A 23018-nucleotide genomic window follows, 5' to 3' on the forward strand; every position below is an offset into this window, starting at 1 on the left:
ATTTATAGACTAACAATGGTAACCATTTCACTCCAAGCAGACATCCCTCTGCTTACACAAACCACATCCTCCTCACGCAGCCCCCACATGACCAGGGCTGTGTGCTGTACACTCAGGGAATTCAAGCCTAAGAATAAAAAAGATTCAGAAGACAATTTCTTTGAGAAGCTTCTGTAATGAATTCCAAAGCCAAAAAAGATTTAGGATTGTTTTCTATTTCAAGTTCCCAGCAGCACTGCTCCCTTCCACTATGACAGAAAATTTGAGTTAAGTAAAAATCCTTTCTTCTAGATTCTCCAGAAACCCTTTCTCTGTCCTATGGCTAAATTTTACACATAGCATCACAGAATGTTAGAGCTGGAAGGGTCTTTAGAGGTTAAGTCCTTCATTTTACAACTCTCTCTCTCTTCGTCTTACAACTAAACTCGTCATTTTACAACTAAAGAAAATAAGGGTCAGCTTGCCTGCTCATTCAAGAAATATTTGCTCTAAGGTCAGTGTTGCTTCCAGAAATTTCTACCAAATCAAACTTTCCTAGCAGAGAGGAGGCCCCGCCTCTCAGCAAGGCTTATGTATAAAGAGAAACAGAGTTCTCATGATGAACTATTTCAAAGGGAGCCAGGCAAGGCAATGCCCACAGAGAAATCACTTAGTCAAGGCCACTGAAACCATATTGATTTCAACTGAAAATAAAAATAAGAACTACCATTACTTGAGCAAATACTGTGTTGCAGGTCCTAAGTCACATACTTTTGGCACGCGAGTCTTCACCACAACCCAAGAGGGCTCTTGGACACTCTGGAGTCGGGAGTGGTTTGGAGAGGGATGAAAAGCCCAGTCAGGCAAGCCCAGGGTAGGGCCAGGAAGAGAGGAAGAGCCTGGTGGGCTGGCAGGGAACCACCGCCAGGATCCTCTCCTAAGCGCTGCCTCTCAAAGCGAGTTGAGCCCCACCCTGTTTGGGTGGGCCCCTGCCTCAGTTTTCAGTTAGCTAGAAGAGGAAGATGCTGTGGGGAGATCTGTTTTGTGGGATGTTCCCTGGCAGAGGATCCAGGAGGGGTGATATAAGGGCACTGGGTCAGCGGATCCTGTGTTGGGCTGAGATTGTCCCCAACCCTCTGGTAGTCAGGTGTTGGTTTTCTGTTAGCATCTCTAAATTAAGCATGAATGTTTTATACAGTCTTTGTTATCTATAATATATATATATTAAAAAAAAAAAAGTCTCTACCACTTTTGGATGTTCTGTCCAAGAGGATAAAATTTAGCCTTTAGTTAAATTGCCAAATAAGTGAATTACATTAACACCTTTTTGTAGCACTTTCCCCATGGGACTGTGACAGAGATTGCTTGTTAACATCTCAATATCCATTCTCTCATATTCCTTACTAACAAAACCCTGATTTTATTCTCTCATGTAAAGAGACCCAGCTAAAGGACTAAATTTCTCAGTCTCCTTTGCAACCAGGGGTAACCAATGAGATAGATGTGAAAATTATTGGGTAGTTTCCAAGAAAACTCCTTTAAATGAGCTAGCACAGAGGTCCCGAATATATACACACACACAATCACATACACTCAGGCCCTGCCCAGGCTTAAGTGTCTTGTTTGTCTAGGACCTCCCAACCAGCTACTCAAACCCAAATAGAAACCTCTGGGTCCTGAGCAAGAGCACCTCACACTGTATCATGTGGTCCCTATCAATCTCACTGGGTCCCAGCCAGGCCCTGACTCCCAAAAAGAACAATGTAGTAATTAAGAAAACGAGCCTCAGAGACAAGCCACCTGAGTGAAGCCCGGCTCCGCTGCTCCTTAGTGTCGTCCCTTTCCATGCCTCAGTTTCTTCATTTCTTATCAATTATAGATTCTATAAATTGGGGTTGATAGCAATACCCTATAAGAGCCATTCAGAGGACTAAACAAAGTAATAGATATAAAGTACATGGATCAATATAACCTGTCAAAAAATGTTAGCTACTCCCATTGAGATCATGTTTCCCAACTCTCTTCCAAAAAGAGGAGGGGTCATGATCCTTGGCAAGGGAGCCTATTCCTCCACACAGGCCAGTGAGGAGTCTTGGCGGGGCCCCGGGCATCCCTGTGGTCTCCGGGGCGAGAGAAGATGTCCCCCACTCCCCACATCACTGTGAGGCCCTGAGCCGCTTATCTAAGGGGAGGGGCAGGACCTGAGAGACTTCTCTTTCTTCTGGTGAAGCTGGAGGATCTCCTCTTCCTCCTCCTGCCACAGCTTCTCCCGCAACTGCTGCATCTTCTTTTGCTTCAATTCTAGAAGCTGCCTCTGGTCTTGCTTGAGTTCTTGGGCCACTGCCTCTTCCATGGCCTTCAGGGCAGCCTCTGAGAGCGGCTCTGGGGAAGCCGCAAGCTCTGGAGATTGCCTACCAAGGGTGAGAAACAGCGTTTATCTAGTTTTAATATCCATTTACCTTTTGGCATCAGAATTTATACAGCTATAGATCACATACAGAATCCTAATGGAGCACCCATAATCAGGAATCACATATGCCGATCAGGTCACACAAGGGCCAGCAGTAAGGCTGCCCCTCTTGGACATAACAAGCACCATCTGTTCTACAGGACAAACCCCACTGTGGCTAACGCCTCAAAAGCCTAGGGAGAAGGGAAGCCCATAGCATTCTCTCAGTGGACCTGGTAGGTTAGAGCCCAAGGTGAAGAAATAGCTCAAGAGCTGGCAGCAGCAGGGAGGGATTAAAGTGCTATCCCTAACGGATTCGTCCCCAGAATGGCTCAGACAGAAAAGCCCTTTTTCTGTCTCCCCACTAGAGCTCTGCCTGCTACTTGAGGCTCATGTCAGCAGTTTGGAAAGTCCCCAGAGGCTGTTCTTTGCCTCCCAAACTGAACAGAGGCCAATGCATAAAAGCCAGTAGGACAAGCAGCAGCATTTTTTGTAGCCCTGAGACCTAGAATAGTCCATGGAGGCCCAGGAACAGGAAACCCCCATCCCACACTGCCAAGAAAGCCAGGCAAGAGACCATTCCCTAAGCCAAAGAATGTAGCAAGAGCACAACAGGAATGCCATGCTCTATATCTCCCCAATGATGCCACTCTTTCATCTGCTTCGAGTTAATTCAATATTTGGAAGTGGGTAAAAGAAATTCAGAACTAACCTGGACGCATAAGGTTGGGTGGTAAGATAGGACTTATGGTATTGGTTACAAAGATGCCTATAATGTAAGAACTATTGTTTGTTGCTTGTACTCTGGTTCATGAAGGAAACACCCAAAGAGAAACCCTAAGAACATTTGGGACAATGAAAGCATAAGTATTTTGCCTCCCAGAGTGGCTTTCCTAAAGGCCAGTATGTGTTTGCATTCCCAGGTACCTAAATCTTATGTTAGGAATTGATCTCACCATACAACTACCAACCACTCTTCCACAGTGCTCAGGGCTGTGGCAGGCCTGGAACAGTAACCCAATCAACCTCAGTAGTATGTGGTCTTGGTCCAAATCAAGGAGCACTGGGGCAAGAGTGAAAAAGGGGAGCCAGTCTCCCTGCTGGGGTCACAGAACCTGCTTCTCCTTCAAGCTCTAATACTGCAGCAGATGGAAGACAGTGTGTGGGATAAGATTAGAACAGCAGAAGAAAACAAGGCCTTTGGAATTTCATTTTGGCCCCTTGAGATCAGAGAGAGAAGGAAGACATAAAAGGCCACTGATGTCTCTGAAATACCATTAAAATCTTTCCTTCCCCCTTTCCTAAAATTATAACTCAGACCAGAAACAGTCTTGAGCTCTGCCTTCAATTCTCTTCTGCTCCCAGCTCCATCTCCCCCTCCTTCCAATTCCTAGCTTCCTCTCAGTCCCATGACATAGCCCAACTGATGCAGACGTAAGAGATGTGGCTGCCACCTCCTCTGAGAATCCTGCCTTTGAAAAGAGCCTCCCCCTGCAGCTCTCCACCTCATCAACCCTCCAACTCATTTCCAACCTTGGCTGAAAACATCTTTTAATCTTGAGATGGTACCTTTTAATGTCTCTCTCCCCTGTGGGCTGTGATGCTATGTGGAGCCCTAGGGACAGATGCTACAGAAAGATGGGGCATCAGAGGGTGTGGTAGCATGTGCCCAGTCTACACATACTAGTGAGCTGGCTTGCATACCTGGCTTGCAGGCAAATGGGCCTATTTTCAGTGAGCCTCTTCGCTGTGTTCCCATTTGGAAGATCTAGTATCCTAAACTGCCAGCTTAGGTCCAAGGCAGTCAACAATGCATGTGAAAGATCTTTGAGAAGACTGAGAAGTTGAGGACTCCAGAGGAAGAGGCAGGTCTGATTTCTAGGCCATTCCTCAGGTATTAGCATCAGTGAGACCAAATTTCTAACAGTTAGTGGCCAAGAGGAGGCTCTGCAGAAGCACGGTCATTTCAGGGTGGCCATCAAGTAGCTCTGAGAAATGTGAAAGGAAAGCAAGGAGGGAAGGCAGGCAGGGAGGGAGAAGAAGGTGGAAGGTATGGCACCCGGACATTCTGAAATGGTTGTACACTACTGAAGCTGAGTTCTTGTCTCTTCTCAAATCAACCTAGTGGTTTTAATTCAGCTACCCTCTCTCTACAAGCACGCGAAGGAAGATGCTGCAACGACAAAGGGAAGAACATCCCTGTTTCCCAGACCCAGGCCTTCTGGCCATAAAGCATGCACAGCAGTGGCTTCTTGCTAGCCCTGCCCATACTCTCTGGCCTACTCTTTGTTCGTAACTCCTTCTGATTCAGTTTTACAACATCTATGAAAGTTGGCATACTCTATTAATCGTGTTTTCCTATTTTCTGTATTTTAGAAAGTTTCGACATCTTAAAAAGCTTGCTGGTCAAGGGGAGACTGCCCCTCCCAGGACTAGCCAATTCTTACCGACACAAAAGGGAACATGTCTGTCATATGCAAACCAACCAATCCTGACTCTATCTAACTCTCACATCTCCTTATCTAACTCGCAACACCAAGCCAATACTTCTCTACACTAAATCAACCAGGACCAAGTACCAGGCAACTAGAGGACACCCCTAACCCAAAATCCACAAAATTGCTCAACCCATCCCATCCTACACTCACTCAGGGTACTTATTCTACTTCACTCATTTCTCCCACAAAAAAAACAACAAACAAACAAAAGAAAAAAAAACAAGAAAAGTTCTGGGCCATGCTCTCCCTTCTCACTTCCTCTGCCTCCTGACTAGCCCTGGTCCTTACCCATGTGGCCCTGCGTGACATGGCATGCCTTCTTCTCTCTGGAAATGTTAGTAACAAATTCTTCTTTCAGTGACATTGGTCTGTTTTCTCAGTCACCTCCACAAATTAAAAACCCATAGGTACAAATGAGACAGAGACACCAAGCTACTCTCCACAAAACCCAGAAAAATCAATCCCTTCCTAATGTAGTTGTAAAGATAATGACAAGGAAGTTATGGGGCCTGAAAAGGTTCAGGAAAGGAACAAATGATATTGCCTATGAATACTGTGTAAATTTGTCAAGGAAAATTTTCCTGAGACCTCGGCAGGGGCAGCCTCACTGGGACAAAGGAGAAACACAAAGGTGCTTTGGCTCCTCTCACTGCCCAGCTCTCTCCCAGAAGGCCCAGGTAGAAACTCTTTGACTTCTGACCTCTGCCCACAGGGTCTTCTCTCTGAACTACACTCACCTCCTGTCCCCATAAAAAGCACACTGATCTGTCTGTCCACAGGCACCAAGGACACTTGGGAAAGCCATGTCATTCCTCAAGGTTAGAGCTGTCATTGTGGGATACATCGCCACCTTAAAAATGGGGCTATCCCGTCCCTGCATCAGTCCTGCAGTGCCACAGTGATGACATGAGATAAGTTCATGTGCCCTGCCAGGTCTTGGTGACACTTTCTGTGAGCAATTAGTGGATGAACCTGTCTCTGCTCAACAGTCAGCCCCAAATCCTTGAGACTCTTAGTTCTTTTGTACTACTCAGTTCGCAGATGGGAAAAATTGTATAACCCTGCACCTGTCTCTCTCCAGGTACAGAAAAGGAACAGTGGCTGCAGACTAAAAGTCAGAAATCTATAACCCTACTGACTAGAATCTAGTCCTAATTTTGCAACTGACCAGCAATGTGACCCTTTGCCTCTCTGAGCCTGTTTCCTCATCTGTAAAAAGGGGTAAGAGAGGGGAGGGTGAAAATGGGAGAAGAAAAGCTAAACAATTTCTAAGTTCTAGAAGTGCTCTGTGCAACCACCTAAGTGAAGCTCACATAAGTGAGCTTCAAACCCAGTCTCAAATGATATATACTGTATACCATATAATTCCTTTAAATGAAGTTGGAGAACTGAAAAAACAAATCTACTAGACAGAAGCCAAAATAGTAGTGACCTGGGACAGGTGGATTAGAGGAAAGGAGCATGAGGAAACTTTCTCGAGGGATGGAAATGTTCTCCATCTCATCTGGGTGTTGGTTACATGGTGTGTATATATATGTAAACATTCGTTGACTTGTACAATTCAGATTTGTGTACTTTCATGTATATAAATATCTCAATAAAACCTTTGGGGTTCTGCTAATGACCCAAGAGGAACCCCCTTGTTTCCACTCTTGTACCCCAAGTTTTGATGAGGGGAGCCCTGGGGACCTAAGCTAACCCACACAAGGACTAGTGATGGCTGCCTAGGGGTCTCAAGGCTGCTCACAGAACCAAGGGGACACTCACTCTCCCCCCACTCCACCCCTTGGTCCACAGCATCCCCTCCCCACCACCCAAGAGTGGATGGGCACTAAAGCCACCCACACACAATGGAGAACAGGGAAGAGACACGTTAAAACTGGCCCTTACATCTCAGGAGAGACTGACAGGGTGGGGCTGACTGCCACCTTCTGCTTGGACTCCTCGGCCTCTTCCTGCCCAGTGCCCAGCTTCTCAGCCTGGGAGCGCTGATCCTCGCCCCTCTTATAGGCGGCAGATGGGCTTGGGATCTCCTCCCTTGATACCAATAAGGAAGCAAATGTGTTAAAGCCAGGAGAAAGGTGAGAGACTCCAGATGTACCTCATTCGGGGTCAAAGAGCTGTAATGGGGACAACACAGGCAGCCCTAACAGCTTCTCTATCTCAGGTCTTAAATCTCACTTTCCACTCCCTGCCTCTTCCCAAGCTGTTTACAATGAAGACCAGATACTCATGTCCCACGTGGGACATGGAATGGTTATGGGGCCCAAGGAGAAATTCTGCACACAGCAGGTGTTCAGTGGAAGCTGGTGATTGAACATCGCTGCTGCTCAACTTCCCCTAGTGACTCATTCCAACTGGATGAGCTCTAAGACCAGCTTTCTGTTTGCCAGAACAGAACTAGCAAATATACACCAGGCTCTGGACCAGGCTGGGGCACAAAGGTCCTCTCAGCTGGCCTCAGGGAAGCCTGGGTCTCTGCACCCGCCTCAGCATAGGACCTAGCACACAACAGGGCTCTACGGGGGGTTGCTGAACTAGAGGTGGGATGACTACTGGGTGGGAAGGGCTGATGTGGGGAGACTGGGAGAAATGGTCCTCCTAGCAGGACCTACGCATCCTGGGTAACAGCAGTCTCTGCCCAGCCCCTGGCAGGGAGGTAGTTGGGTCAGAAGAGACCCTTCTTAGTTCAAGAGTTTCTAAGCTCCCCTAATCAGGCTGTGCACCCCAACTTTAGCTGTAGACCGATGACTAGAAAAAGGCCGATCTCCTCATTTCCCAGCTCACATGGGACACTCAGCAGAAAGAAACTTCTCTTGCTGCTGCTTGGGCTGAAAACTCATCCCAGCTCTCCCCACTACCACCCCAAGAGGGTTCCCACTCATCCTTACCTCTGCAGGGAAACAGGCGGGACGGGGCTGCCTGCAGATTCCTCCCCGGGCTCCGCTGGCCCCTTCCACTCAGGCTGTCCCGCAGGGGCCTGCGGAGGCCCTTCTTCAGAGGCCTGGCTGTGAAGAGGACTCTTGAGCTGCTCCCCAAGCAGAAGTGGAGGAGACAACCTGGTCAGCCAACCAGAGCAGCAGTCAGGCCCCTCCATTTGAAGAGCAGAATGAGACTGAGGAGTATAGTGTGTGGACCTAGATCCATTCCTCCTTCCAAGCTGTACCCCAGCCCCACATCCACACGGAGCCACAGAGGGCAAAGCAGCCAGAAAAGCAGGAAGGAGAGACTCTCGACTGAGCAACTGAGCGCTCCCTTTGCCTGGACTAGACTCAGCCTTCCCAGGTCCCTGTGCTGCATATGCTTAGCCTGGAAGTGAGAGCTAATTCAAAATTACTGGGGCCACAGAGGGATGGAATAACTGAGCAGAAATTAGGGAGAAAAAAAGAAGTCAAACTTGAGTGGTCAGACTATAGAAAATGCATGACGTTCTAGCTTTAAGAAAGAATGTTGATAGCTTTTAAAGGTCCAAAAAGTAGAATGACTCCTCATCTTCCCCTTCCGGAGTGACAGCCCTTCTCTTATCACGAGTTCATGCCTGAGAAGCTGGAAGCTCCCTACTCCCACACTACACACACACACTACACACATGCTACACACACACACACACACACACACACACACTCACTCACTTAGCCGCAGCCAGTTCTGATGTAGCAGGGCCCTGATCAGAGCTCTGAGTTGCAGAACTGATCCTTTGCCATGACTCCAGTACTGGCCCATGACCAGGCACAAACGCAGCTTAATCCAATCCAGCAACAAGGACAAAGCCCTGGCCCCATACTGATGTTAATGTGCACAAAGTCCCACCAAAGGCATCCAGCAGCACTTCACATTCCTGTCTTGGTACAGAATCAGAGGGTTTGAGGTGGAGCTCGCTCGCTTGCGCGTGCACTCCACACACTCTCTCACTCTCTCTCTCCCCCCCCACACACACACGCACGCACACACACATGCACACACACACAAACTCTTTACAAGGCCATCCAGTCAGTTCATCATCTCCTTCAGGAAGGAGCACACTGAGCCTTGCAGACCAAAGCCAGGAATTCTGCCCAAGCCCACACACCTAAAGGCCCCTGAGGGCAGCCTCCCACATACTGTACCTCCCCAAGCCTTTGGACTGCATGCTCTGCAGCTCATCTTGGCTGGACTGGCTGTCATCTTTGTCTTCTCTTCTCAACCTCTGGGCCTGTAAGCAGTAGCAGTGGAAAGTGTATATTAGAGAGGCCTATATGTGGTCCCTCAATCCTCCAACTGACTCCCATGCCTCGGAGAAAGCACTGAGAGGTGGCTCTTGAGTGAGTGAAAACCACTTGGGATACAGAAGAGGCAGCCCATTTACTGTACAATAAAGCCTCCTGGGGCTCTGGCTAAGCCCCTAGGTTCACAGCTGCTCCAGGGCTGGCCTTGTTGGTCTGGGGAGGGTGAGTCAGACACCATAGCCACTACAAGCAGAGCCAGAAGCTATAGGCTGAAGGAAAACACACAGGAAAGAAAAAAAAAAAATCCTTGTCTCCTGCAGTTGGAAGGCTTCACTGCCATTTATAAGGAGAAAGCAGAGAAATTCATGAACACCCCACATCTACAGAGGCCCCAGATCTCCAGTGTCAATGATTTATAGGGAGGCTGAAATAAAGTGAGCAGACAAGTACATTAAAGAGGAAGGGTCCTGGAGAGATGGAGACTTGGTGAAACGAGAGAGTGCTGTACTCCAGATGAAACTGGTACCATCAGGGCATGTGAAGAAAGACAGAGTGTTCCTATTTTCCATTCTGAGCTCCCCCCAGCACCCAGCACCCATCAGTGGACTATGATGCCCCCTTTCCAGTCAGAGATTGTACCACCTATCCAAAAGACAAAAAACAAAAACAAAGAACAAATCTCATTTTATAGCTTGGGCATCTGGACAAATTTGGTGAAAAAGAGAACTATTCTTGATAAGTTCGAATATTTTCTGCAGGGGTGGGGCCATAGGATATAGTAGTGAAGTCAGCCTAAACTCCATCATCTGTTCTAGCATTTTCTGCCTGGGGAGTCTGTCTCCTCCGCTAGACAATGGCATAGTAAACCAGAGCTCACAAGGCTTTAGGTGAGGATTAAATTAGATTATGTACATAACCCCTGACTCCTGGCCCAAAGAAGGCTGCCGCAAATGTTAGCTCCTCTACTCACACTTGTCCCTGCTCTCCCAGCCTAAGGACAAAAACAAAAAACAAAAACAAACAAACAAAAAAAACGCCTTGCCAGTGCCAGTCCCCATTCTAGGACCTGCACTCCTTCTGTCACACTGACAGGAGCCCCGTCTGTTCTGGAACACAAGGGTTAACAGGAGCAGTGGGGCAGGAGACAACTCACTCTATCTTCCTCAGTGGGGTTCTGGCCTAGCTGGCACACCGCTGTGCCTTCAGCCCTGTGCCCACAGCCCTCCACACCTCTCCACTGGCAGTCTGAGCCCCAGCAGCTGTGGCCGACTCTGCCATCTGGATGGGTGAGGAAGGGCAGAGCCTGAACTAAAAGCCAGCTCCCCCAAATTACATTAAAAATAGAAATGCTGCCTGTAAGTACCTCCTGGTGCCCGCAGCAGAAGGGCTCCCTGCCAGTGCTGCCACTCCTAATGGCATCAGCCTGGGCAGAGCCCGCAGACAACAGCAGGGGCCTGAAAGCCTCCTCCCGCCTCAGCTCTAGTCCCTTCCAGTGTTCAACTCAAAACTTCTCTTCCCTACAAATCACACCAAGTTCCACAAATAGCTCCCTATCTCACTTCTCAAGAAAAAAAAAAATCACATAGGCCAATCTATTTAACAAACTAAAAGTTGATGGATAACAAAGTGAGGTGGTCGTAATAACAATTTGGGTATTGAGCCCTCAGTCAGAAAAAACTAACTACGTTGTCTGTTTCTTTCTTGATTCATCTCCTATATTTCTGCCGGAAACCCCTGCTAGAGAAAAGGGGATACCTTGGGAAAGTACCCAGACAGAGGTCCTTCGAGTAGTTTCATTTGATCCCTAGACCTTTTTGCCCAGGAAGGAATCAAAAGAACCAGACAAGGAAATTATCCATGTCAGTACTCTTCAGAAAGGAGAGACAGCGAGTATGTTCTCAGCCTCTAGCCTAACATTGCTTAAGACACCATTCCTCCGTTCTTAACTCAGCTTCAAGGTTTCGTTTTGTCAATGGTCCAGTCCCCATTTAAATAAATCACAATGCATTCATAAAGCAGAATGCTCTGGAACCAATAAAAAGAGTAAGGTAGATCTGAAATAACTTAGAAATAAGTAAAATTTAAATTTGATCCTCAAATTTAAAGACCATATTGCCAAGCAGTTTTTGTAACACAGTCTGAATTTTTCTGGGAAGAGAAAAGATAAATAGAAAATAGATATATGCTTATATGTATGCAGAAAATTTTCTGGAAAGGCATGTGAAAAATGTTAATAGAAACTGTTAATAGTCTCCACCTGTGGGAGTAAGGTTGTAGGAAGCAGAAGACTTTGACCTTTTATACTATTGAAATAATTTTATAGTCATTTTTGTAATTTATTAAAAATTCATCATGTTTATAATTGATCATAATCATTATTTTGTCTGTGGTGATGGTTTGAAAAGTCTACACATGGTAAAACTTAACAAATGGTACACTTTAAATATGTCCAGTTTATTATACGTCAATTATATCTCAATAAAACTGCATACAATTTTTTAAGTGAACAAAAACTTGTTGAGCTCGATTCTAAGCCTTTGCACTGGCTTGGCCTCTAGAGAATATAGGACATGGGTAGGAGCCCACAGGAAAGACAAAGGAGACTGCACCTACGGTTCAGTCTGCTCCACAAAGAGGCTGCTGCTCGGTCCTCCAGCCCCACCTCCCTTCTCAGCCTCTCCAGGCTCTGTGTGGTCAGCCAACCTGAGTGTCCAGCACTGCTCCATGCCCTAATGTGCTAGTCATGAGATATCGCTTAAGGTTTCCTCTGCCAGGGCTGGCAAAGGGTGCCTCGTGAGAACCAAATCCAAACCAGGCCCTGCTACTGCTTTATACCAAGTGGCCTGACTCAAAAAGAGGCTGCTGGCCTCATTAGGTTTTAGGCAGGACCTAGAAATCTGTCTTTTTAAAGCCCCCAAATATTCTAATAATGGTCAGTTTTTGGAGCCAGAGAAATGGAAATATACCCTGCCCGGCCAACTAGGTAACTTCCTTGCTTACCTACTACCAAAAATGACTCACAATTCACCTGCTCCATGCCCTTCCTGACTGATCCCACCTGCCGTAGTCTGTGCCTTTATATCCCTCCAGGGCTGCAAATGGGGGTGACCAAGGTGCAGCAGAGCCTTCCTGGCCTAGGAGACTTGTCAGCCAGAGCTGAGGAACGTGTCAGGTTCAAATGCAACCGGCCTCACAGCTCTACCCTGTCTCCTACTCATTTCACTAAGGGCTCCCAGTCTTGACTCACATTAAACATCTTGTTTGTTTCACCCAACAAATTTGTTTCACTCGACTGCTCCCTTAAATTTGCAGAGACCATCTGCCAGAATCTCCCTTCTCTTAACAAACCCACAGAGGAGGAAAAAATGATCTTCTTGTCTCACCTTTGAAAATAAAACCACAGCATCCTTCCTGGCCATAGCCTGCCTGAGCACTGGTCTTCGCCATAGCTCAGTGATCCCATACACACATGCACACACACACAACCAGTCTCTAATCTCCTAGATTCATGTATTGTTCCTGCAAGAGCCCAGAGGCAATGATCTCACATGACCTCACAGGCAATTCACACAGCAGTAACAGTAATAATAGCTATGTTTATTTAATATTTATATGCTAATATTTTACATTCTTTACCCCAGTTTCTTCTCATAACAGCTCCCTATGGCCAGGATTTGTGTCTCTGTCAACCTTGGGTCAGAAGTCACCTATGCCTGCACAGAGCTTTTATGGGGCCGGGGAGATAAAGAATCATAAAACAGAGGAAGCACTAAGGGAGGCAAAGGGAGGGAACGATTCATCCTGCTTTGAAGTGTTGTCAGAGGTGAGCCTCCAAGACCAAGAAGGAGCTGGGACAAAAGGAGAAGGAGCACAGCAGGCAGAGTAGTGGAGGTGATGGTGCCCAGGGAATGGTGAGTGCTGGGCACAGCTGGTGCCTGCCAGGTGGGCTGAGGATGAGGCTGCAAAGTTTGAATGGGCCAAGCTGGGAAGTGCCTTGAAATCCACAATCATACAGTGCTTTTCACATGAGCACGTGGTCAATCCTCAGTTGCTAAATGAATGGATAAACAGATAAATGTGGGTGCGGGGATACCTGATTCATAGCAACAGAGCAGGAATGGTCAGAAGCCCCATCACAGGTAGAGTCAGGGCCATGCCTTAGTGAATTAGAAGGCAAGGAACTCTCAGAAATGTACCCTGGGATGGGATGGGCTCAGCTCTGGGTTATCCCAAAAAGTGAAGCCCCAGCCGATCACCCAGTGAGACTCACCTCCCAGCGGGCTCCATCCAGGACTGGAGAAAGCACGTCAACATCCAGTAGGTGCTCAGAGATCCGGCTGCGAAAACCGAAGTCCTAGAGACAATGGAGACAAGGAGGTCATCTCTGCCTCCGTCACAGTAAGCACCCATCAGGGCCTCTCCTCCATCAACCTTCCAGAAAGGCACCTACTATGTGCCGGGCACTGTGCTAAATATTTTGACATGTACTAATTATTTTAATCTTCAAAATAATGCCATAGCTAGATGGAAAGATAAAGCAAATATGTTAAAATGTTCACTGTAGACTCAAGGTGGTGAGTATGTGGACAGTCACTGTAAAATTCTTTTAATTTTTCTGTATGTTTGAAATTATTCATAATAAAATTATGGAGGAAAAATAACCTTGTGAGACTGATACTCCTCAGCATCATCTTCCAGTTGAGGAAGGTCTGAGAGCATGTGTCATTTGCCCAAGGTCACACAGCTGATAAACAATGGGGTTGCAGGCAGATGTGCCCTGAGCAGACTCCAAAGCCCAAGCTCTTTGCATGTCACATGCTGCAAAGCATGTCACTTTCCAGCTGTCTCTCCAAAGTGCCAGAATACCTGTGGGCAGCTTAGAAATTAGGCTTGGTAGGCTTCTTCCAGCTTGTTCTTTCCCCCTGTCCATAAAGGTGCCCCTCTGGACAATGGGGATTAATCAGCAGCACTTTCTCCACAGGCTTCTCTTTGGGATGGGCAGCAAGTGCCCACACAAATGCCAGCTCCCCGCTACCCTTTGGCTGCCACAGAACCATGCTCTCGCCCCCTCCATGCCTAAGATCGCCGCTGGGCTAAGTGAAGGATTGCTACCTGACAGTATGCTACTAGAGATAGTTCTGTCATCAGCCCTGAAAAATGGAAGGAGCCCAGCCAAGGTCTGGTCCTGCTGTCCATGGCTTCCTCCACCCACTCACACAGAAAAGAAAAATACAAATGGGAACATTTCTCCACACAGTGACTCCTTCAGAAGGGCCAGAGCCCTTGCTTCCAAGAATTCTGAGACATAGCTATTCTTCATGATGGTTTTTGCCTTCCATCCCCAGCTTATAAATTTTCTTTTTCGGTGACATTTTCCTTTCAGTTTGAGTTCTACTCCATTTAATGCAGCTGCCATCTGCCTCCTCAGCCCATGGCTCAGTGAGGGGCTAGAGCACACAGCCTCCTAATTCCTCTGCACTCCCTCATATCATTACTGTTCATCCCTGACTCTCTCCCACTAATCCCTTCCCTTTGATCTGCCTCTTCCAAACAGATGGAGCATGATTTCTAGAGGTAATGCTCTGCCAAAAAGCACCCCAAACTACTCCCCTTAGATACAGACCTGGCAAATGAAGCCGGGATACAGCAGACCTGGTGGAAGGTCTGGGACAAAGAAACAATGGATGTTAGCATTCCAGGTCAAACTCTTAACTCTAGAAGTGAAACCACAGCATTGTTCCTAGCCAGAGCCTGAAGACTGGTCCTTACCATAGCTCAGTGATCCCATACACACATGCATACACAATCAGTCTCTAAACTCTTAGATTCATGTATTGTTCCTGCAAGTGCCCAGAGGCAATGATCTCACGTAACCTCACAGGTAATTCACACAGCAGTAACAGTAATAACAGCAACACTGATTTAATGTTTATATGCTAACGTTTCACATCCTTTACCCACTTTTCCTATAACAAGCTAATAAAATAGGTAGTGTTGTCCATAATTAATTGGCTGAGAAACTGCAGTTAGACACGACCTAAGTTTGAATCCCAACTTCCCCATTTACAAGATGTGTGATTTTAGGCAAACTACTTAAGCACAGGGACCCACAAGTCCACCACTCTGCTGTCCCTCATCTCAGACTCACCAGGCCAAGGAGGGACTTGGGGTCAGAAGCAGAGGAGTCTGAGAACTGTAGTTCCTTCACATGTTCGCTAATCTCCGACTCCTGGGGAAACAGACCCACAGAAAAGTCAGCCAGAGCAGAGCACAGAGGGGCGTGATCACTTCAGGGAATTCCATTCAGGCCATAATGCCAACACAGAGCTAAACCCAAATGAAAATCCATCTCTTCTGGAAAGCATGCACCAGCCGTCAGTCCAGTCAGGCTGGGCAGCCCAGCTCAGTACAGGGATTTACATGTGTAAGGAGAGCCGAGTGGAGTGGAGTGGAGTGGAGATGGTTAAAAGTTGGCGGTAGGGAAGTTTGATGCTATCCTTTAAAAAAAAAAAAAAAAGCACAATGAGAGTATCTTTTCCAGGAAGTAGTTAAAAGCTCTTTAAATTAATTTCCTCACCATCTACCTAGAGGAGGAGCAGGACTAAGGGTTGGACAATTGAAAATGCCAAAGGCACTCCCTGCTGGGTCCTACTTCTGTCCATTTGGGTCACTGGCTAGGTCTTGCCATAGCAAGACTTCTGTATCTTGAGTTGGTTCAGAAGGAGCCACAGAAATCAATGAAGAGCCTTCTTGTAACCTAACTGACAGGTGCTGGGGACAGGAACCTCCACAGGGCTCAAAGAGAGCGGAAGAGGGTTGCAGCCAGCAACTCCATGTGGGACAAAGTGACTTACTTCATTGGCTTCTGATCCACTCTCTTTCAGAACAGAAGCCTCCTTCTTTGGCTTCTTTGCTTCCTCTTCCTTCCTGGAATCCTCCTCTCCTGCAGCCACTGGGTCTTCTGGTGAATCTTTTTTATTGGCTTTAGCAGGCTCATCGCCTCCAGAGTCCGCCAGACTCCTGGACCTCACAGAATCATTCTTGTCATTCTTTTCTTTTCCTGGGAGCCAAGCACTTTCCCCTCTTCCCTGCAGCCCTTTGCCATTGGCACTGCTCAGGCTGCTGTCTGCACCTTGGCTGAAGAGCTTGCCTGGAGTAGGGGGACGGGCAGCATCTGCATCAAGAGAGACATCCTTCTTCTCTTCTGGGTTGCTTGTTCTTGGAGACTCCTGCAGAGCAGCAGACCATGTCAGGAAGGAAGATGTCAGAAATTAATTAAAAGAAGTTAGAGACTTGCTACAAGCCAGAGCAGCCATTCCTTGATTCCTATAGGCCAGTACTCTAGTTCTGACACCGATGGTATCAATCAAATACCCCGAAAGCCTTTTAAAACACAGATTCCCAGGGCCCACCCCAGGCCTACTGAGTTTGAACTCAGTGGAGATTTGGATATGCCACACCTGACCCCAGTCCACTGATGGGCTTGGAAACCACCGCATTGGACTGTGTAACTCCATCACCACCTACCACTTCCTCGAGGAGTAAATCTGTCTCGTCCCGGCCCCAACTGCCAAATCATAAGATTGCAAACTCAGAAGTCAACATTTATTTACAATGATGATAATGGAGAATCACGTTAAAGTACCAGAGTCTAGAATTTCTATTTTTCATTTTTAAAAGGCAGCAGGGAAAAAATATCAGGAGGGTGCCCTTCCTCAATAGCAATGCATGATGCTCTCTCCCTGAAGTCTCTCCTGTACAAGCAACCCTAGTGACAGGTCCTCCATCAGAGGACATCAACTGCGTCCTCTGAGAAGTAGATGCCAAGATGGGATTAGGTGTATAAACAATTTATGAGGGGAAATGTCTATGAAAGATAAAGAAGATATGAGAGCCTTTAGAGCAGTGGTCCCCAACCTTTTTGGCACCAGGGACCAGTGCTCCTAGAGAATCTAATGCCTGATGATCTGAGGTGGAGCTGAGGCCATGAGGCTAGCACTGGGAAGCGGCTGCAAATAGATGAAGTTTAGCTCTGCTGGACTGCCGCTCACCTCCTGCTGTGCGGCTCAGTTCTTAACAGGCCATGGAACGGTACTGGTCCTCAGCCCAGGGGCTGGGAACTCCTGCTTTAGAACATTGCTTTAGAACATAGGTCTGAGACCTGCAGACAGGAGAGAGGGTAGGAGGGGGCTTGAGTAAGAAGAGCCTCAGGCCACAGCACAGTTCTGAGAAATGTCTTGGCCAGCCCGGCGGGGGTCCTGCATCAGGCAAAAATGGCCCTGCTCTAGGGCCTGCTGTGCTCCATCAATAAGTATGGCTTTGGCATGAGCCAGGGTGAAACAAAGGTGTAGCAGCTGGAGGCTGCCAATCCACTAAGGTCCCCTCACCAGGGTCTCTTGAAAGGAGATATAGGGGACACATCTCCACAGCTGCCACACCTGCTTCTCTCACACACACAAACCACACTTTAAAGACTAGGAAAAACCTTTGGAGCTGGCCAAAATAGAAAAAAAAAGAAAGACTCTGCACCCGCCCTTGGAAATGTAGCCAGCGATCTCTCCTGGGCTCAGGCAGAGAAACCTTCCTCCCAGAAGATATCTGTGCTAACACTTGGGCTGCCAGTGTGAACAACTTCTGAGCAAGGATTTTTGAGACTTCCTGATTCCCTACCCTGGAAACTCAAACGAGGAGCATGATGACCAGAGTCCAAAGGTCCAAGGAGCAGCCTTAACATAGCATTCATTGATGCTACCTGTTAAAGGATCTGTTGAACCCAAAGACATGACCACCTGCCTGTATGTCTGGCAGCCTACTGACAAGCCAACTCAAACTCTCCCAGGACCATTAAAGAGAGGCAGGAAAGCAAAGCAGTTCAGAGCTCAGCTTCAGAGACAGACTACCTAGGTTCAAATCTTGGTTCCAGCTTATAGTGACCTTAGGCGAATAATATTTAACTTCTCTGTGCCTCAGTTTCTTCCTCTAAAATACGGGAATAAGTAAAGCTTATCTCATAGAGTTACCGGAAAGATTAAATGAGTTAACACTCATTGAGTTAAAGCAGCAGTCCCCACCTTTTTGGCGCCAGGGACCAGTGCTCCTATGAGAATCTAATGCCTGATCATCTGAGGTGGAGCTGAGGTGGTGATGCTAGCACTGGGGAGTGACTGCAAATACAGATGAAGCTTCGCTCCCTTGCCTGCTACTCACCTCCAGCAGTGTGGCCTGGTTCCTAAGAGGCCATGGACCGGTACCAGTCCACAGCCTGGGCATTGGGGACCCCTGAATTAAAGAACTGAGAACTGTGACATGCATACCATAAGTGTTCCCTAAATGTTAACTAATGTTAGATGATAAGACCAACATGTTCATTCACTAAGCACCTTCTATGTGCCAAACACCGTCTTGGGAACCAAAATACGAACAAGACATATATCTTGCCCTCAAGGAATTCAGGTGAATATGGAGAAAAGTAAAATGTCCCAGGTGGCCCTAGTTACGAGCCTTTACTGCCCTAAGCAAAGGGCACTGGACACAGTGTGACAAGGTCACCAGCCTGTAAGCCTATCCCAAGAAGAAAAACATGAAGGCAGGGCAGCTTCCAATGCTGCCCATCCTCCCAACATCCCTTACCTGTAGTATGAAAGAAATCTGCCATGATCACTGGGTTAAGGGAAAGGCGCAAGATGAACTCCTCTTCAAGACAAGCATCTTTAGGGTGAGGCAAGCCACCTCATCTCAGTATCCCCAACAGTGGCCAGCACTCGACAGGAGCTCAATAACTGGTATGTGGGGCTCCAAGGACTCCAAAGAGGTGGGAGTTTCTCAGGGTGAGTGAGGGGTGTCTGGCTAGCCACACTCCCTCGCTTACTAAAAGCAGGGCCAATTTACCTGGCCATGCGCATCTCATGCTTTATTAAAGGCAGCAGACCTTGGATTAGGAGACAGAAGAGGTACAGACAGACCACAAACAGTTCCCATGGCCTTCAGGATAAAGTTCACATCTCCTCGCATGGCCCAGCCCTTACCTGCTTCTCATGAGTCATCTCTAGCCACACCCTGGATATATCCATTCCTCCTGCCTGTGAATAATCATGCTACTTCACTATTTTGCCATATACATTCTTAAAACACGCACACATGTACACACACACACACATGCTCTCTACCCTGACAAACTCCCACTAGTCCTCATAGCATCACATTTTTCCAGGAAGTCCTCCTTCCTCCCTGGGTAGCTGTCCTGTCCTGTTCTGAGATAAGCCTTCTGCAACCTCTTTCCTAACAACTATTGTATTGTAATTGCTGATTTCCTTGTCTGTTTCCCCTCACCAGATCAGCTCCCTATTATCCTCAGTGCTTGGCATATAACAGGTGCTCAGTAAATACTGCTGATGGAATTTTAAACAATGAACTTTAAAGACTACACAGACATTTGCTAAACTGTGGATAAGACAGCTTCATCTTGAATAAACTGAACTCATAGGCCACTCTGAAGGAAGGGAAACAGGACGAGAGGTCTGGAAATTAACACTGCTGCTACATAGGTAAATAAATAAGAGAAAGTGTGTCATGAAGATATTGGTAAGAGTTCCTACTCTACAAAATAGAGCTGTAACATTTATTTTACCGGGTTATACAGAGATTAGACTATATTTGTTATAGTGCTTATTAAATGGAAAATAGCTAAACAAATGTTAACTATTCATATTCAAGATGATGGAAATACAAGTAACCTATCAAAACTGAGCGGACACCAGATATAGGCAGAGATTCCCAATCTTATACATGAGAGAATACAGCCAGACTACAATAATGCTAGGCTCAGTCTAAGCCATTCTCCAGCCTGAATTCTTCAAAAGAATATTTTCCCATGATGGAGCTTATCCTCTTCTGTCTACCTAAACACTGAAATATTAAAACATGGTTAATATTAAAACAAATGAGCTTGCATTCTCTGCATCCATGTCAACTAACTGCAAATGACAAGACAGCCAGAAGTATATCTGGAAGGAAAGGACAGCTGAGGGAGACTAGACATTTGTTGTAGATTATCTACAAATGGATGAATGAAAGATGAATGTCTACAAAACCCGCTGGACAATATGCCCCTCTCTTTTCAATGGGCCCCTGCTCCTCATCCCATCACGGGGCCCAAGGCCTGAGGCCTTGCCCAGGATACACACTCCAGGCTCCAGCGTAGCCTCCTACGTCTGTGCTCTACGGGATACACAGGCAAAGGCAGGGGACTGCACCCTCGGCACAGTTTTGTTCTCAGCTCATCTGTGCTCAGATTCCTCCTGTCTCCTCCTGTCACAGTCCCAGGTCCTTGAGTATCTTGTGCTGGCTAGAAAATTACTGCTTGGCTATCGCCCATGGGAACATAGGCTATCGCCCATGGGAACATAGGCTATCGCCCATGGGAACATAGGCTATCACCCATGGGAACATAACATTCTAACAATAAGCTTTCTGCTTCTGTACCCCCGCTTGCACAACCGACCTGTGGGTTGACAGGTAGTGAATAGGAGAAAAATAGACCTTTGTGTTTAAGACAGAATGAGGAATGGGATTTAGGGCTTAAAAACCCTATACCTCTACATTTCGGGGCTGCTTAATTTGGGGTCTGCGTACCCCTGGCAGACCCAGCTGGCTGAATAAAGAGTGTGATTCCTATGACTCACTAATTCCTGGTGGTCCGTGTGTCTTTCGGGGGCTGGCGGCTACAACAATCTCAAGGCAAATTTCTGCTGCTTTTTCAAAAAAGACCTTGCCACCTGCATGAGGAAGGCGTGCAGTAGAGTGCCTATGAAAACCATTTCATAAATATTTAACATACCCCCTAACAGCCATGAGGCCCCCCAATACTGCAATTATCTTCCTCCAGCCCAGAGCACAAAAACCAGGGCTCGTTCTCATAATCTACACAGCTCAGGAGGGAGGGCATGCTGAACACAATGTCCACACCTAGATCCTGTTCTGGGGAGACCTCTACAAAGCCAACCATCAGTCCAGTCTATTTTCTACATTTCATTCCTACCCAGTTGGTCTCAATTCTTTGCATGCTCCCGGGTGTTGTTAGCACTTTCCAGTCACGCTGACATCATCCTGTTATTTCTAAGCCCAGCTCCCTCCCTCTCCTTTGATCAGCTGATAGGCTTTATACCAGCTCCACAAGGCCACAGGTCTATTCCACTATCCTTCAGCCTCCCTCTTTCATTCACACTCATTCTCAGTGTCTGTTTCAAAAAACCTATCCCTTTTGATTCTGTAATAGACTAGAAATGGATTTAAGTTGAAGGCAGGAGAGGAGGGGGAAGGGGAGAGAGAGGCATTCTTGCCATCCTACTGCCCTCTCATGGAATCATGAGCAAAGTGACTGTTGACGGTGAGACAGGATAGAACAAACCATGGAAGGAGCTCTCCATCTAGGGCTACCTAGGATGCCCAGGAGTGGAAAGAGGTGAGCAGCCCAGAGGATCCAAGGTTTATAAACCTGAACAAAAGCCATTTTCAAAGAGCATGGTCCAAGCACAGGCAGCTTTGTCAAGTCCTGAAACCCTTTATTCATCCCCACCATGAACCCTTCCTGCCAGGAAAAGCCCTAGTTCCTGCCTGAGGTTAGAACACAGGAATCCAATATTCCATGTGGCAAAAAGAACTAAATCTGTTGAGATGCTAGAGACAGGGGTGGGAGGTGTTAAATACATCTCCCACTCCAGACATTTTCCCCCATCACACTGGGTTGCCTATTTATAATAAGAGGTTATAAGAAATATGTTTAAAAGCTTCCAATCACCAAAAAATATATATAATCATCAGAAAGGAACTCTAGAAATCCAGGACATGTCAAAGACGAAAATCCCTTTTTTTCTTGACATTTATAACCCATTATTAAATAAAAATTAACTAGCCCAAAGTCCAAGTTCATCAAATTCATCGTGATCAATCTACTTTGGGATCTTCAGTCTACGAGCTGACATCAGGGACAAAGTACCCACTCTATTCAGGACATGGGAAAGCCAAGGGAAGAAAAAAGCACAGTGCAATCTGCCAGGATAGCCTCCCTGACTCAGCATAGTTCGTTCATTCATTCACCTATTCATTCTCTCGATTGCTCAGCAAAATTTATCCACATCCTTCCTATGTTCCGGGCAGTGGGCCAGGTCCTGGACATATAGACATGAATAGAATCTCTACTCTCAATTTGCTCAGTCTTGTGAAAGCTATCCTCTTTCTCCAAAAGTAAGTCCTCCTGACATCCCATTCCTATTCATGGTCATCCTTCTAGGCTCTATCAGTATCATAAGGTCTTAATGGTAGATAAGAAGAAACAAAGCTATCATTTCAGAGAAGCAAAGAGATTAAAGGTTTTAGATTTAATGCAAGCAGACCAGGCCCCACTCCAAAGAGTTTCAAAGTAGACACAGATAAAGTTGATGATAAAGATGGGACACTTAGGGGAAAAGTGTCACATCTGGAAGACAGTGTTCAAATCACAATCAAAACATCCAATTATGCAGAGCCAAAAATATGGACGGTCTCTGAGGTAATAGAGAAAGCCTAACTATAAAAAGGAGCCTGCAATGGCTAGAGTTGGGTCATCTGGGAAGGCCAGCATACAACTCGGGGCCTGTCAGCCCGCATCTACAACCTCAGCCAGCCTGAGATGTTAAATCTGGCTCACCAGGGGAGCTGAAGACCAAGAAAAAAGAGTCAGAGATAACAGGAACATGATAAGAGATTATAATGACATAATAATAAGAGATAATAAGGAAACAAATTTAAATCCATGATATGAGCACTATTGTACTGCTCAGTTTTTTGATCATTCTAATAAAATGCGAGTGATCTATTTTACTTTAAAGTGTTTAAAATATTTAAAAGAAT

General features: G+C 46.6%; 1 protein-coding gene across 11 annotated transcripts in view; it reads right to left on the minus strand.

Annotated features, from left to right (window-relative positions):
* CEP164 (centrosomal protein 164) overlaps positions 1–23018 on the minus strand; it is a 66872-nt gene that overhangs the window by 13512 nt on the left and 30342 nt on the right. For 7 of the 11 annotated variants that reach the window (XR_002777758.1, XR_002777757.1, XM_011383160.2 and 4 more), the window contains 7 exons: positions 15986–16360; positions 15280–15360; positions 13402–13485; positions 9033–9118; positions 7818–7985; positions 6817–6963; positions 2181–2390 (listed from right to left, as the gene is read on the minus strand). Coding sequence is in view for 9 of the 11 variants with exons in the window: in XM_011383160.2 (XP_011381462.1) it covers positions 2181–2390; positions 6817–6963; positions 7818–7985; positions 9033–9118; positions 13402–13485; positions 15280–15360; positions 15986–16360 (1151 nt within the window). In the remaining 2 variants the exon portion in view is untranslated. The remainder of the gene's footprint in view (positions 1–2180; positions 2391–6816; positions 6964–7817; positions 7986–9032; positions 9119–13401; positions 13486–15279; positions 15361–15985; positions 16361–23018) is intronic. The other 4 variants (XM_011383165.2, XM_023524888.1, XM_023524885.1 and 1 more) reach the window with 3 other exon arrangements.

This window comes from Pteropus vampyrus, unplaced genomic scaffold (assembly GCF_000151845.1).
Source record: "Pteropus vampyrus isolate Shadow unplaced genomic scaffold, Pvam_2.0 Scaffold505, whole genome shotgun sequence".
In the NCBI taxonomy this organism is placed as follows: Eukaryota; Metazoa; Chordata; class Mammalia; order Chiroptera; family Pteropodidae; genus Pteropus; species Pteropus vampyrus.